This window comes from Nematostella vectensis, chromosome 9 (assembly GCF_932526225.1).
Source record: "Nematostella vectensis chromosome 9, jaNemVect1.1, whole genome shotgun sequence".
Lineage (NCBI taxonomy): Eukaryota > Metazoa > Cnidaria > Anthozoa > Actiniaria > Edwardsiidae > Nematostella > Nematostella vectensis.
Window position 1 is genome coordinate 3,784,632 of NC_064042.1, and position 16,619 is coordinate 3,801,250.

Genomic DNA, 16,619 nt, shown 5'->3' on the forward strand with positions numbered 1-16,619 from the left:
GTGTTCGAAGATAAATCCTCTGGGCGTACCTTCTCTCGCCAAATACGCGTAGAATCTCGACGAATCTCGATATATGTAAGGCCACAAGCGTTCGAAAGTCAGAGAAATTAACCAATTAGTTTGATTTTGGTCTATAGGTGGACTTTGACGAATTATCTTGCACAAGAAAATGCATGTGGTTTTGTCAATACAGGATTTTTAAAATAAGATATGCATGTCACGATTCAGTCAACTATCCTAAACATTATTTTTTCTAAATATATGAGTAACCATTTCGTACTTGATAAAACATCCTTGCCACGCCCCTGAATCGTGGCTATCGTATAAATGAGCAAATTGCCACGCCCCTGAATCTGTAAGCTGAAATCGACAGGCTATGACAGATGGACCTGCACGGTGCGGTCTTAATAATGATTTTGCTTTATTCAAAGCCATTCAAGCTGCAGTATACTTCACCAAAAAGCCAAACTCTACACTCCTTGTCTCCGTTGGACACACTCCATAAGAGTAGCCTTCGAGCAGGATGAACCTTCCGGGACACAATGCTACATATCTTCTTCATGATGCCCTGCTGAATTAAGGCCCCGTCTTTTCAAGGATGGGTCGGCCACGCTGTTGATTGTGAATACTACAGTACAGGACACAGGGGTTTACGGCTGCACGCTCCACAAGCTCAGTGCCATCGATGAGACTTCCAAAGTTTCTTTGATAATCACAGGTAGAGTCCTATCAATCAATATTGTTTTGAAAACCGTGTCGTTTTTGTAGCTCGCTCGGTCAATTCCTTAGTAGGACATTGCAAACCATATTTGGAAGTCCGAAAAGAGCAGAATTTTGTTGTCCTTGTATTCATCGCTCGTGGGATGGAAAGATTGTTATGTCCATAAGTTTCCGTACGGTCCGCGCACTGAATAAAATCTATAAAAGTATTTCTCGTGATACAGTAGAAATGCCATAAGTACCGTTGAACGCACATTCCTCTTTCAATTCTAAGATACTTTATTATTATTGTTATTATCACCATCACCATCACCATCACCATCACCGTCACCGTCACCGTCACCATCACCATCACCATCACCATCACCATCACCATCACCATCACCATCACCATCACCATCACCATCACCATCACCATCACCATCACCATCACCATCGCAATATTATTATTATTATTATTATTATTATTATTATTATTATTATTATTATTATTATTATTATTATTATTATTATTATTATTATTATTATTATTATTATTATTATTATTATTATTATTATTATTATTATTATTATTGTTGTTGTAATTGTTATTATTATTATTTGCAGTTCGTCCCACATTGACTCACGCACCTCCCCCTGCAATCAACATAACAGAGGGAGAGACTCTAAAGGTCAACTGCACAGCTACCGGGCCCCCCTCCCCCTTAGTACGGATAATATCCATCTCTGGGGGGAAGGGGAGCGTAGTCGCTCAGAGAATTGGAAGTGTTCTATGGACTGTTGCCAACGTGCGCAGAGAGCAGGGTGGACGATATCAATGTGACGCATCAAACAATCCGAGCGAAACACCTGTAACTACCTCACTTAATATCACAGTCTGGTGTAAGTACATCGCAGAGTGTTATTAATGTTTCTAAAGGCTCTTACTGGGGTGCAAAACGAAAGCACAACATAAGTAAGGCGTCGGTCGTACAAACACAAGCGCAAGGCAGTCAAAGTAGCTGCGTTTCTCTTGCGCCTGCTCTTTCTCTTGCGTTCCAATGAGAATCGGAGAACTGCTTTCTCTTGCGTCCTAGTGCAGACAAAATATTGTTTGGTAAGACAGTTATAGAGGATTAACCGAATTTTACCAAAAAATACATACATACTCGTACCGAACAGCACGTTTCCACTAGTTGAAATGCAAACCTTTATTCAACTTGAACAAGTTTGGCGTTTATTTCAGAGCGACGTGAGCGGACGGTGTTCATAAAAAAAAAACTGATTGTGCCACCAAAAGTTCAATGTTTTACAGCAGAATTTCATAACCAATTCAAGGAATCAAACCCGCACTGTAGATGCGGCTTCCGCGATTGAATACGTTAGAGATCAGACATAAAATAAAGCCAATAAAAGACTGCCGCTAGTTGTCGCTAGTTTATCATATCAAGACATGAACAAAGCCAAGCGGTTGTCTGTTTGAGTGCAAGGTGCTGCAATCTGCGCTAACAGCAAGGATTCATATCCAGATAAGCCTGCAGTGACCAAAATTTCTGCCTTCACGTCCGTCAGCACAGCAGATACATTAGTGTTGTCATGCGCAGCAGATGGCCACCCCGCTCCCACGTACTCATGGACCAGGTCACGTGACCCTATCAGATCTAACATCTCCACTGACCGTGACGTGCTGATGATACCGAACGTGACACGCGACGACGCGGGAACGTACGTGTGCACGGCTAAGAACGCATTTGGCAATGCCTCGGCCACTGTGAATGCAGCAGTCGAGTGTAAGGATATACCCGTTTGATGCTGCGCCATCCTACATTAGCACCGTTTGTTCTTTTCTTAAAAATTACAGCCGTTCCCGTGTTTTTGAGAGTTATTAGGGATATCTCAGATTTTACAGATTTTTCCAGTATTGCTGATGTTAGAAGTTCATAGTTCTAGATAGGTGGTCTCAAGAGTTCTTTGAAATTTTAGGAATTTTTTGAAAGTCCTCAAAATTCGTGGCAGTTCCCAGGAGGTATTGGGGAATTCTCTAAAGCTCTTGGGTATTACTATAAATCCGTTTCTTTTAAGTAAAAGGAAAAAAAAAGTTTTCCCACACTTTTGGAGATGTATTTTCTTTTCATACAAGAAAAAACTGCAGAAATTTAACCTTGATTTCCCATTCCCTCCCATTGTTTGCAGATGCCACTGCTATCATCAACGCCTCTCGGGATCAGAATGCCATCGAAGGTGACCCCCTCACACCCATATGCGATGTCGATGGGTACCCTGTGCCAAGCGTCGTTTGGAGTAAGACCCCTGACAGCGTGCAATTACCTGCGACGAGCCCGCAATACAGGGTGTCGGCGGTGCGCAGCGCTGTCGCAAGAATTTACACGTGTTTTGCATCTAATGAAATGGGCAACGCCTCGGCTTCGATGAAGGTGGTGGTGTACTGTAAGTATGAGTGTCAAAAATACCCACTGTTAAATGAATTGCTTTGGATGCCATTTTAGACATACGAGCAAAAGTCCAAATAATGATATAATGTATAATGCACAAGGGGGGGCTCGATGTGCGCAAGTTTCATTTTCAGAAAGGACTTCTTTCCATTGCAGAAATATTTTATTTTTACGTTACTTTCTGACGTTACGCCTGCTTCTGTGTTTTTTTTGTTTGGTTTCTTTCTCTGTGTGAAACCCTTTCCTCACTTCAGCGGATCCGTGCATTACAATCAGTTTTGTTTTTAAAACAGTCGCTCCAAGCTCACACGGTCAATTTCTTAAAATTCTAATCTATAAACAATGGATATTTTGGATTTAATATTCTTCGAGAATAGAAAAAAAACTGATCATTACAATAGGCAGAGACATAAACGCGCAACATACCAAAAACTACTTAAATGCAGTAATAAATAATCTGGCAATAGAGACTTTACGAAAAAATAGTGTTTGTGGGGTATGTTAATATTGTTTTGAATCGGAATTGTTAGTCTATAACGAACTCCATACATTATTAGTTTGTTCTTTAAATTGTATTCTGACTTCTAAGTTTTATAAAATAAAGGAAAAAAGGGGATAGCAAACATATTCCCCACGGATAGTGTCCTTCGTTTGCATTGCCTTATATGGTCACTGATGCCCATATTTAGAAGAGCTAAAGTTTTCCCGCTCCCTAATCTCCAGAAAATATGGTGAAAAATGCTGATTCCTGTCAATTTGAGACTCGTGGCAAGAATTTGTCCAAAAAAACCTGACAGCTTGGTCAAACTTTTATCTCACTAATCTTGAAAAGCCCTTAGACCCAGGCCTCCCAGAGATTGACAGCGGGTTTGAAGGTCACCCAAATATTGATATGCATTTTGTTTTGTGAGAAAAGTCCAGCAAACGAAATAAAAAGGTGGCTCATTTCGTACGGCTACTGCAGATTATGGCTCTTAGATCTATTGTAATTTGACAGTGGTTGTTTCTTCCATATAGTTTTACCAGCCATAGTAAACAGCTCCAATGACAAGATAGTCAGCGAGAATGCCTAGGTCCAATTCACATGTGTAGCTACCGGGTATCCTGTGCCGCAGTTGTCATGGTACCGGTCTTGGCGCCCAATGTCGCCGATCCACGTGGGTAGCACGCTGAACCTGACACGTGTTACGAGGAACGACGCAGGAGTCTACATGTGCCTTGCCAATAACTGTGGACTTTAAAAGCACACTAGCATACACACATTAGCACCAGTCGGGCAAAGACGTGACGCTAGCACAGTCTATTACCCGTGCAGTTCGGCAGCCATGGACAGCTGTTTCGTCCTTATTAGGACTCGTCAGCATGGCATAACCGGCTATGAGATCATCAGAAGGATACGTACACGTCAAGTGTGAGTCTCTCATGTTATCATTGCTATAGATACTCCTATCTTTGTCAAGCAAGTCTCTCATGTTATGATTACTATAGATACTCTCCTATCGTTGTCGAGCAAGTCTCTCATGTTATGGTTACTATAGGTACTGCCATCTTTGTCGAGCAAGTCTCTCATGTTATGATTACTATAGATACTCCCATCTTTGTCGAGCAAGTCCCTCATGTTATGATTACTAGATAGATAGATTTGTTTATTACCCCTCGCAGTTAGAAACTGAATTACAGGTAATTAGCACACACAAGCTAAGCGATTACAACATTACGACATTACATTATCAAGATACTTAACAGTAACAAAATTTGACAAGGGATTAGTGTTGCATATTTTCGGTTTCATGGGAGCAGATCTTCTTAGATTGTACTGGTTGACTCCCTTGACCGACCTACTAGTGGCTAGGCAATGTAAAGGGTTTTCCTTACACAGGGAACTCATGAACTGTTGACAAAGCAATTAAATCGTCTATTTTTAAGCGAGACAAGACCGGCTTTCTCCAGGGCATCATTGTAACTATTGGATAAGAAGATTATTCTAAGCGCTCGTTTCTGGATACGCTCTAGACCATCTGAAAGAAACGCAGGCAGGCCAGCGTACACCGCGGCACCGTACTCTATGACTGATCGTATTAGAGAGCAATAAACAGTGACTAAGTCCAGTTCTTTAACGCCGCACTTTTCAAGTAAGCGCAGGGCATATAGCCTACGATTTGACTTTTTGCAAACGTGGTCACAGTGGACATCCCATGTGAGGTCGCTAGAGATGTGGATACCGAGAAGTTTGAACGACTTGACACATTCTAGCGTGGTACCTCCGACATAGATTGGGCGCCACGTACAAGCACGGTATTGCAAAAAATCAATGTCCATGATCTTACATTTGGACGGATTTAGACACATGTTGTTCTTTATAGCAAACTGGTGTATATCGTTTACAATATAATCTAATACAGAAGGAGAGTTTCTTGGTACAATCTCGACGACAGTCAGATCATCCACGTACTTTACCCTAGGTGCCCAGGAGGTGACGAGATCGTTCACCATCACGGCAAAGAGGATTGGGCCGAGACGGGTACCCTGTGGAATCCCTCCATTTAGCGCAAGTGTTGATGAAGCCGCTGACTCGATTTTCACGAACTGAGATCTACCGTGAAGGAATCCCGCCACCCATCTAAGCAAAAAGACTGGTGGATATCGAATTCGCCTAATTTCGCAAGAGGATGTGATGGTCAATTAAGTCGAACCCTTTGCGAAAATCGGCAAAAAACAACCTTGCCGCACAGTCTCCTTTGTCAAGGACGTCAAGAACACGGTGTGAAATGTAACAGACGGCTTGTGGAAGGTGGAGAATTCACTATACTCCCATCTTTGTCAAGCAAGCCTCTCATGTTAGATTACTATAGATACTCCTATCTTTGTCGAGCAAGTCTCTCATGTTATGATTACTATTAGATACTCCAATCTTTAGTGGAGCAAGTCTCTCATGTAATGATTACTATTAGATACTCCTATCTTTGTCGAGAATAATTAGCCGTGTTACACTGTTTGCACATCTTGCTGTTGTGGTTCGCCAATATTTCCTTTGTGTTGAAATTAAACATAGCGTACCGGTGCCAGCTCATGTTTGCGCTTTTTGAACGTGGCTTTAAAAGGATATACCTGACGTGTAGTTGTATTTGGGCGTACTTCTAGTTTTTCTCGGCCAAATTGGATTAACACATTGACCCCTCAACCGGCCTGTACCGGCTTTGGAAAGTACCCACAGCCCAAAAAATTCATAAATGCAAAATAAACACAACAAGATGAAGATACTCAGGCATCAGTCTAAGGGATAAATGGTCTTGCAGATATGCATCCAACCAAGGTGTTGGCAACTACTCTTAAGCCAAATAATAGCACAGGTTCTTTGACAAATTTCAAATCGAACAAGAAGAGAAAAGCAGAATCACCCCTCTCAATAAAACGCTCAAAATACCACACAAGGGAGAGAAATCAGCAAACGCAGCTCAAGACACAAATAGATATCTTTATTCTGATTCTCCAGGGAAACATTTCCATGGCCTCAAAACACAATGTCCACTCCTTGAAGGCTTGTAAAACCACGAAGATGCCTTTACGTATTGCAAAGCATTCTGGGAGATCCAGGGGAAAATTCACGAGAGGAGGGCCAGTCAACACACCTCTCCCCAAAGTCAGATGGTTTTTTATAAGTCTTATCACCCCGAAGCCAAACAAATCAATTCCAGGTCATACAGACCCAAAATAGCAGTGTAAACAATTTTGGAATCAATTTGGTTTCAGAAAAGACAGCATTTAGGAGAGCTGTGGTGATTCATTAGAAAATTATTTTCTCATCCGGGCAAAGCCAAACAAGAAAAAATAATCATGAATCCACCTTTACTTGCAAATATCCATAAGCAAAGCACTCAATTATGCCTCAGTAGACTTCATGATGTCCTGAGACACTCTCCTGCTCACATGCTCATAGCTGTATTTTTGATAAAAAAAATACAGCTATGTGCTGGCTTCAGCACAACGACGAGGGATTAAAAGTGGGGACCGCAAAGCACTGTTGGAAAGCTTGGATACCGCTGACTAGGTGCAGCTGTGTTTTACTTTGACAGGCTGTATAAAACTCAGAATAGGGGGGGAGGTATCTGTTTTCAGTCTTTTTTTTGTAAATTCAGCTCAAAAAAAGCCAGGAGTCAATGGGTTAAAGCAAGATTGAATCGGGATAAAGACTAGTGAACAAAGTTAGGAACGAAAGATAAGTGGAATTAAAACAAGGATAGATGGATTTGAAACAGATACAGTCTTTGAAAATATTAATTTTTATTTTATCAGATGAGCTGTCTCGGCAACACAAACCGTGACGGAGGGAGCTAACTTCAACATCACATGTCAAGTGGACTCTGACCCCGAGGCCAATATCACGTGGTCACGGATGCTGTTGCCACTCGACACGGTGGTCATTGGCGACACGCTCCGCCTTCTGTCAATCAAACGATGGGAGGACGGGAACCACTTGTAACGCGAGCAATGGAATCGGGAAAGCAGCCATTGCACATGCGCAGATTTACGTTGATTGTAAGTGTAGAGGTGTGCTCATTATGATGGAACTAGAAACTCTCCTTACTTTTAATTGTGTAATAAAGTGAAAAAGTGATAAGGTTTTAGAAAATGATTGTTGTAGAAATGATTGCTTTGGTTATCGCTGTTATTTCCTTTGTTTTCTTTTCTTTTGGCTTTTATTTCAGTTGTAGAACGTTTTTATAAACAAAGCTGTTCATAGCTCCGAACCTTAGAAATCTATGGAAGAAACTATACTGAGATATTGAATATTATGATGACAATCCTTTTCAGATGTCTCAGTGATCGATATGAACTTCACATCGCTCTACACGGCGTCCTGGTACGGGCACATCGTGACCCTGCGCTGCAGAGCACGTAGCAAGCCCACCCCGCACATCACGTGGTACGGCACGACTGGTAATCAAACACTTTGCCGCGTCATGGGGACGGAGGGCGAGTCGACGCTGACCTTCACCAGTAGAGACGAATGGGAGTATGGCGCGTACAAGTGTCGCGCCATAAACCATGTGGGACACGTTGAAACGAACATTACCGTCACAAAGTTTGTAAGAAAAATTGCCGCATATCTATATTTATTTTCATATGGATCTTTTTTGGAACTTGCAATGATTCTTCTTTATTGATCATGCTATTTTGGGCGTTTCATAATGTATTTTCTTTTATTTGTTTCAAGACCCGCCTACGGTGTTCTGGTCGAAGAATTTTGTGAAAATAAATCAGGGTTCTCAGCTAGGAACTGCGTCGTTCTATTTGAGGAATACAAGTCGTTTGGATACTGCCCCTTATGAGTGCGTTGCCAGAAATGAGTACGGTGAAAGAACCTGGACTGTCAACACTTCCGTGATTGTACGGGTGAGATGTAAGTATGATGACTTGTTTCCGGAAAACAGTAAAAGAGTCTTCAGACTAGATCCCCAAAAGTAGATCCCTATGCCTGTATGGGAAACATTCCTCGTAAAGTTACGCTCGATTGGTTAATAGTTAAACGAAAAGTCGGTAAATTACTCTACTGCACATACTCATAATGTCTAAGCTGTGCCGTGCATGGGGCGAAGCAATGTAGAAGATAAAAAAAACGATCGTTTAGCTTAGCTAGGAGCCCTGCAAAAGAAGAAAACCGAATTTTTGGCCCTATATACATTTCGCGCTTCGCTTAAATGTAAAATCTATAAGCGGAAAAAGCCAACAAAATGGTTATAGTCCATCTAACAAGAAGAAATCTTTGGAAATAACATTCGTCGTCTAGCATGAAGAGATAGGGGTAAAAATGGTTGGGAAGGAGCTCCCGTTTATTTTAAAATGACGCAATAAATTCAATCAAATGTGTTATTGATGGAATTTTATTTCTTCGTTTAAAGTATTTATTATGTTTTTATTTAAATCTCATCCGAATGCATTGAAGTTATTCTAGATCATTTTTCGGTTAATTACTTTCAGATCGAATCAATACAAAAGGCCCAAATAGTCGTATTCGTAAACCAGAAGAATAAATACAATACACTTAAAACTGGTATTCAACTCTGCCAAATTTTCGTCTTTAATAAGATTTCTTCAGGGCTCAGGGCAGACTCCTTTCGGTTAAAAGTGTTTTACTAGGTCATTGGTCAATGGTCTCGAAACTTTTAATGCTGTTGAATGTTATGCCTAGTTTTCATTGGAATTACAAGTTTTTGTTTTCGACAATAATGATGGAAGCACACTGTCTTTATCAACGACTTTCTGAACCCAGGCATCTTTACTGCATAAAAGACTGGGTTTATGGCAGAGTTGGTGTACTGGAGAATCTTTGATGCCAAGAAGAAAGATGGATTTATGGTAATATAGAGGTAGTTCATTATAACGAATGGCAACCATGTAAGAATGGAGGCCCCGGTGACCATGCACATGGTCAGAGCAAGACGCTGTTCCTGCATTTTTCGTCTGGATACACGACTACAGCTTCCTGCCTGCTCCATCTGGATTGTGTGTCGTTTGAAACTCACAAAAGTGATGGTGTAGGCCGCTGCTGTTCCCATTAGCAGAATTACAATTACGGCGATAGGTTGATGCATTGCTATTTTTCTCCATATGACCGGAATTTTGCTCCAGTTGAATTTGGCGGAAATGCTAAGTCCTGTCAGTAATGTAGGAACCAGCCAAGAAGCACAGATTGCGCCGACATATACTCGACAACTCGAGTTTAAATGGCGCAGAGGCCACACGGTAGCCCACATACGCTCTATTGCTATTAGAGCTAGAGTTGTCATAGATGCTAGTCCAAGTAGAATATCGCTGCTGATGTGGACCAAGTAAATGCCTTTATTCGTCTCACCATCATTAAATGTTATACAGGCAAAGATTGTAGCGGGAATAATTCCAATAAGGAAGTCGGCCACGGCCAGGTTGATGACGAGATAGAAACTGCGCTTGCGGAGGTGGCTGTTGCAGAAGAATGTGAGAATGGTCAACATGTTACCAACCACAATAACCAAGGCAGTGACGATAGAGGCAACACGAATGACTTTTTCGCTCGCCATCCCTGTCGAGATAGGCAGAGACGAGTTGTCCATGCTTTAAAACAGAACAATGAAGGCTTGCTTTAGTTTTGAGCCAGATGGTTATATTTGTGCTAGATATATCTATAATTGCTTATTGAATTTTTTCTAAGCCAATCTTAGACAGCATTCGTCGATCAGCTTCCATTGACATGACGAAAAAACTCATTTCAAATCTAAAAATTTATCTAAGTATCTAAGTAGTTGAATACGGACCTCGAATTGTCTATGAACTAGATGACTTGCTTTAATTTTGAACCAGATGGTTGTATTTCTGCTTATATAATAAAACTCTCTATAATTGCTTGTTCTGAACTAAGCCAATCTTAGACAGTATTCGTCAAATGCCAATCAGTTTCCATTTTATTTGTTGTAATTCTTTCGTTTGCTCTTTTACAAAAGAAGATGCTTGCTTGCTTAAGTTGTGGATGTATTAAAGGGGTACTAAACAGTAGAGTTGATTATAATCCTTTTGTTTTAGCCCAAGATCAGGCGATTTTTTTTTCAAAAGCTGGAGAGGAAGAGTAAAACTACGCCTGACACAAATATTACGACGCCGCTGAAAATTACATCGTCTGTCAAAATTGCCCAGCTTTTTTAAAACCAAACAGTGAAGTGCGAACCTAGAATTGTCTTTGTACTGTTAGATGCCGTATGATTGCTTGTTTAAGTTTTGAACCAGATGCTCTATATTTGATCTCTATACAATAAAACCCTTTCCCTATCAGACAGTTTTGTCGAAATAATTGCATATTGGATTTTTCAGACAGTTTTCGTCAAAATATCAATCAGCTTTCATTTCAGTTGTTTCATTTCAGTTTGGTTGCCTTTGAAAAATAAAGCGCATGTGTAGATTTGATTTTAAGAATCCCATGCCAACATTAAAATAGTGGATGTATTTTAATACCCTTTTAAAAAAGGGTACTCAACAGTAGAAGAAATGAGTATCTTTTATAAAAGAATTAATCTTTATCTATGCACAAGTCGTTTTAGAATCGTCAGTTAGATATTTACTCTCATTTCCCATTCGACGATTTCGCTATTATTTACTTTGCGTGGATCTCATCATTTGTTTGACTAAGCATGCGTAGTTAGTGTTTAGCAAAACCGGTTTATATTTGCCCGGCACCAATAACAGTTCAGCGATTACCTTTAACCTTAATCTTATCGCTGTCACATTACCTTATTTTGCAAAATGTCAAACTGTTTCGTTTATCATGCTCTTGTTATTTCCATCGATAGAATTTTGTCTTAGTCATGTATTATTTGATAGTTAATATTCTTCCCAAAGTCAACATCTGATCTTCTATTCTAACATCATCCTTAAAACCAGTTTGACCAGTTTATTAGAGGTCAGTATATCTTGAGCAGCTGACACGATGTGTAAGAAGTGCCGTGCATGGGGCCTACCAATGAAGATGATCGTTTAGCTAAACCGATTTATTGGTCCTATATACATTTCAAGCGGAACTGGAAAATTATTCTTCCGTCCTATTCTATTCTTAACACTGTTGCTGTTCCATCTAACCCAAATCACATTTATTTCCAGAGCAAAACTTATATAGGCCTGTGTTATCAAGATCATTCATCTAACTAAAAAAGGAAAGTCCAATATTTTCTTTTTCCATGTTCATAGCTTTCTAATATTTCATTCATTTACTTTATGTTTTATAAGACGAACCGGTGATAACAAATATCACTTCCGCTCAGACAGTAGACGCGGGACGTCCCGTTACCCTCGAGTGCATAGTCCACAGCTATCCCAAGGTTAATGTGTCGTGGTCCAAGCAAGGCAGTACCACCCCTCCCCTCCCAAGGGCAGTATAATACATTGCATCTGCCAGCAAGTCAGACAGTGGGTAATACACATGCTTAGCCTCCAATGGTGTTGGGAAAATGGTCTACAAGTTTGCTACAGTTTTGGTAAACTGTAAGTATTTCAAACGAAATATTTGTCAATATCAACATATCAATCTCCCAATTTCTAGCTACGCCCAGAACTCAAATCTCTTTTTCGGGTTTGCGCATCGACAAATTCCTGTACGTCTTCAACAGCAGCATTGATTTGTCCTTAATTCTAGACCGGTAAACGGGATTCGGGTGACCAGTAAGGCGAATCTAGCTCCCAGGTACGGGGTTTGGGATAAACAGTGCCAGCACGGCTCGGTATTTGGGAATAACATATTTTTTATAGGTCATAACACACCTTTTATAATTTTTGGTAATGGGCGCTTAAGTATGATCAATCTATTTGGATCTAAAAACGAGATATTTTGCCTCCACTTCATAACACTACACAACAAAACACAGTTCTGGAGAACTCTGTTTAATTTGGATATGTAGCCAGCACCCAGTGAGCTGACGAGTTGTTTTTACCAACAAAAGGACCTGGAATGTTAAGAAAAGAAATCTTATATCCAACAACGAAACTTTCGGCACAAGGGGGGAAAAATTCGTTACTAAATAAACTAGAATTCACTACACCTTGATTTTCATCGCTGCCATACAGTCAGGTTGACTTCTGTGTTGAACATTCATTTCTCCAATGACCAGCTTTCCCACAGCTAAAACAGTTACCGGGGCGAACACCTTGAGTCTTGATGGCTGAAGAACTGGCGCCAACTTGACCGGCTTGCCGATTTTGGATCACTGGGATGGGATTCGAGTTCTGTCGGAAACTAGTCGGCTTCTTAGCGGGCTCTTTACGCGCTGTTCTTAGTGAAAGCGCTCACGATGATTTGGCATTGGAAGCTCCTCACTTTTACATTCCTGTGTTTGGTGCTGCAAGGGATAAATGACAGTCATGACAATAGCTCTGTGTTACTCCGAGCTTCAAATGACCTAATTATAAATGATACACCGCAATTTCACTTCAGACGACTACACAAATCTACTCCATCGTCGTCCACTGCCCCGGCTCGTGTTTGTTTAGACTTACTTAGAAGCGCCTCCATTGCACTACTACTGGTCTGCCTTTCAAATGACGTCCAGCTTAATCCAGGTCCACAAGCTACAAATCACGTTACTAACGTCCATCTGCCATGCATTCCACTGTCCAAAAATGGTGTAAGAATATGTCATTGGAACGCGAGGAGCTTCAATAATGATAAATACGAGCAAATAAAAGAAATCCTTACACACCCTCGTACGAAGATAGATGTGATGATTATTACCGAGACATGGCTGAATTCCTCACACACGAACGAAGAATATGGGATCCCTGGATATCATATTGAGCGGAAAGATAGAACTAGAAAGGAAAGGGGAGGAGTAATGATGTACGTATCTCACGCTATGGCTTATACCCGTTTACCAACTCTAGAATCAAGTGACACAGAGCTCCTTTGCACTCAAGTGATACCGTGCAAGTCCAACTGCCCAATTGTTATTGCCGGAGTCTATCCGTGCCGGATTCAACTGCTGAAATGGATGCTAAGCTAGAAGGTCTCATAGAAAAAATGAACATCACCAACAAAGAAGCGCTACTACTGGGGGATTTCAACATCAACTTCCTCAAACAGCAAAACCATAAGCATCGTCTAATCAAGTTCCTCACCAGCTTTGGTTTCACTCAAACCATCAATGAAGTGACTCGTCCAGAGAGCCAGGCTTGCTTGGATCACGTTTACACCAACCAGCCACAGTGCATCACAAAGACCAAGGTATGCAACATCGGACTATCAGATCATTTACCAGTGTGCGTTGTGCGCAGATACAAAAAGAAACAAGATCGCGCAGCAGATAAAAACCATGTCTATATTTCCTACCGTGACTGCAAGAAGCTGGATGAGGAGGCCTTCCTAAAAGACCTTAATGAGGCCCCGTGGAGTGTGCTGGACACCTTTGATGACCTTGATGACGCTGTGGATTATTGGAATCGGACTTTCCTAAGTATCGCTGATATACATGCTCCTCTTATTAGAAAGCGTGTAAAGAAACAAAGCCAACCACAGTGGATGACGCCTGAACTCTACGCAGCCATTAGAGATCGCGACAGGCTGCTAGAGAGAGCCCGAAAGTGTAATAGTGACTCAGATGCGTGGGGAACTTTTAAATCAGCTCGAAATAACGTTTTTCAATCCATCCGAGAAGCTAAACGAAATCATTTCAACAAGTCATTTTAACAGAGTTCAACGGCAAAGGAATTCTGGAGACATCTAAAAATTGCTATCGGGCAGACAAGTAAACCGTCACCTTCGCAACTAAGAGGCAATGCAAGCAACACACCCACCATCACAGATCCACGTGAAATAGCTAATGCATTTAACGAGTTTTTTTGTTTCCGTTGCTGCCACCTACAGAAATAGCAATGTCAACATGAGAACGCTGTCAACTTCAGATTTCGAAAAGTTAAAAGGGTTTGTTGATAGCAAAATCCCGAGTGGCACTAAATTTGAAATACCCAAAGTCATGCAAGAATTTGTGCAAGGTTATCTTCTTCAACTACAAACGTGTAAAGCCACAGGTTTGGACGGTATAAGTGCTCGCCTTTTAAGGGCTGCAGCCCCAGCCATAGCTCCATCGTTGACTAAGATCATCAACCAAAGTATAAAAACTGGACGATTCCCTGCGCGCTGGAAAGAGGCGAAAGTCTGTCCAATATATAAAGCTGGAGACCGCCTGAGTGTTGATAACTACCGACCCATCAGTATTTTACCTGCCCTGTCCAAAGTTATTGAAAGACACATACACGTTTGCTTATATGAATACCTAAACAGCCACAAGCTATTAAGTAGTAACCAGTCAGGTTTCCGTCCCTATCACTCGTGCGATACTGCCCTAGTAAAGTTGATTGATTATCTCATTGGAAATATGGATCAGGGACTAATATCTGGCTTGAACCTCATAGACTACCGAAAGGCGGTAGTCTATGAGGTTTTGATTTAGTAGACCATGACACGCTTATTAGGAAGCTCTCCATATATGGCGTCTCTGGAAAGTCACTAAATTGGTTCAAGTCTTATCTAGAAGACCGAAAACAGAAAGTAACAATAAGTGGTCAGCTATTAGATTCGCAGCCCATTACTGCAGGCGTTCCCCAGAGCTCGATTTTAGGTCCCTTAATGTTTATCCTGTTTATTAATGACTTACCACTTGAAGTCTCCAACAGCGCACTCGAGATATATGCAGATGATACAAGACAAGTCGCAAGTGGAAGTAGCGTTAGTGAGGTTGAGTCTATTCTTACTGAAGAGCTAAAAAAGGTGAATGGATGGGCGAATGAAAACAAAATGGTTTTGAACCAAAGCAAAACCAAATCAATGCTTATCTGTAGCAAGTTAAAGTTGCACAAACTGGCAGGAAAGGATTTGACAGTCAGCACAGAAAATGGCCAGCTTGAATGTGTAAATGAAGTTAAACTGCTTGGCATAAGATTAGACAACTTCTTAACCTGGGACAACCACCTCAAGTACATTCACAATAAGATCTCCAAGCGACTAGGCTTGTTAAAAAGGACAAAGAAATTCCTGTCACTTAAAGCAAGAACCCTGTTCTACCATTCGCTCATACAGCCAATATTAGACTATGGTGCTATCACGCTCCTAGTGATTGGCTTACTCATAGTACCTATATCACAGTTATACGCTCCTAGTGATGGGCTCACTCGTAGTACCTATACTACAGTTGTACGCTCCTAGTGATGGGCTCGGGGCTCGACCAAAAAGCAACACATCGACGATATGGTCAAGTTCCAGAAACGATGTGCGCGGCTTATCCTCGATAAGAAATGGGATGCACCTTCAAAATCACATTTTGAAGAACTAAATATTGTCATTGATATATCTATCTATCTATCTATCTATCTATCTATCTATCTATCTATCTATCTATCTATCTATCTATCTATCTATCTATCTATCTATCTATCTATCTATCTATCTATCTATCTATCTATCTATCTATCTATCTATCTATCTATCTATCTATCTATCTATCTATCTATCTATCTATCTATCTATCTATCTATCTATCTATCTATCTATCTATCTATCTATCTATCTATCTATCTATCTATCTATCTATCTATCTATCTATCTATCTATCTATCTATCTATCTATCTATCTATCTATCTATCTATCTATCTATCTATCTATCTATCTATCTATCTATCTATCTATCTATCTATCTATCTATCTATCTATCTATCTATCTATCTATCTATCTATCTATCTATCTATCTATCTATCTATCTATCTATCTATCTATCTATCTATCTATCTATCTATCTATCTATCTATCTATCTATCTATCTATCTATCTATCTATCTATCTATCTATCTATCTATCTATCTATCTATCTATCTATCTATCTATCTATCTATCTATCTATCTATCTAGGTGGGTGGGTGGGTGGGTGGGTGGGTTGGTAGGTGGGTGGGTAGGTAGGTA

The 16,619-nt window shown here is 40.6% G+C and overlaps 2 protein-coding genes across 4 annotated transcripts; one reads left to right on the forward strand and one right to left on the reverse strand.

The window, feature by feature from the left end:
* Positions 1-431: 431 nt before the first annotated feature.
* LOC116621529 (limbic system-associated membrane protein) lies at positions 432-12,309 on the forward strand. 3 transcript variants are annotated; one of them, XR_007313698.1, is made up of 7 exons: positions 432-718; positions 1,327-1,602; positions 2,229-2,489; positions 2,893-3,147; positions 7,965-8,239; positions 8,368-8,553; positions 11,904-12,309. XR_007313698.1 is itself a non-coding variant. In XM_048732517.1 (6 exons), exons 3-6 carry the CDS (start codon positions 2,390-2,392, stop codon positions 8,401-8,403), a joined length of 666 nt encoding a protein of 221 aa, XP_048588474.1. In that variant the 5' UTR covers positions 432-718; positions 1,327-1,602; positions 2,229-2,389; the 3' UTR covers positions 8,404-8,900. The 3 variants fall into 3 exon arrangements, 1 of the variants encoding a protein (XP_048588474.1); XR_007313699.1 differs by having other exon boundaries at positions 11,939-12,309; XM_048732517.1 differs by lacking the exon at positions 11,904-12,309 and having other exon boundaries at positions 8,368-8,900.
* Positions 9,019-10,243, reverse strand: LOC5517268 (octopamine receptor). The gene has a single exon (XM_001637284.3). It carries the CDS (start codon positions 10,241-10,243, stop codon positions 9,317-9,319), a length of 927 nt encoding a protein of 308 aa, XP_001637334.2. The 3' UTR covers positions 9,019-9,316.
* Positions 12,310-16,619: the final 4,310 nt, after the last annotated feature.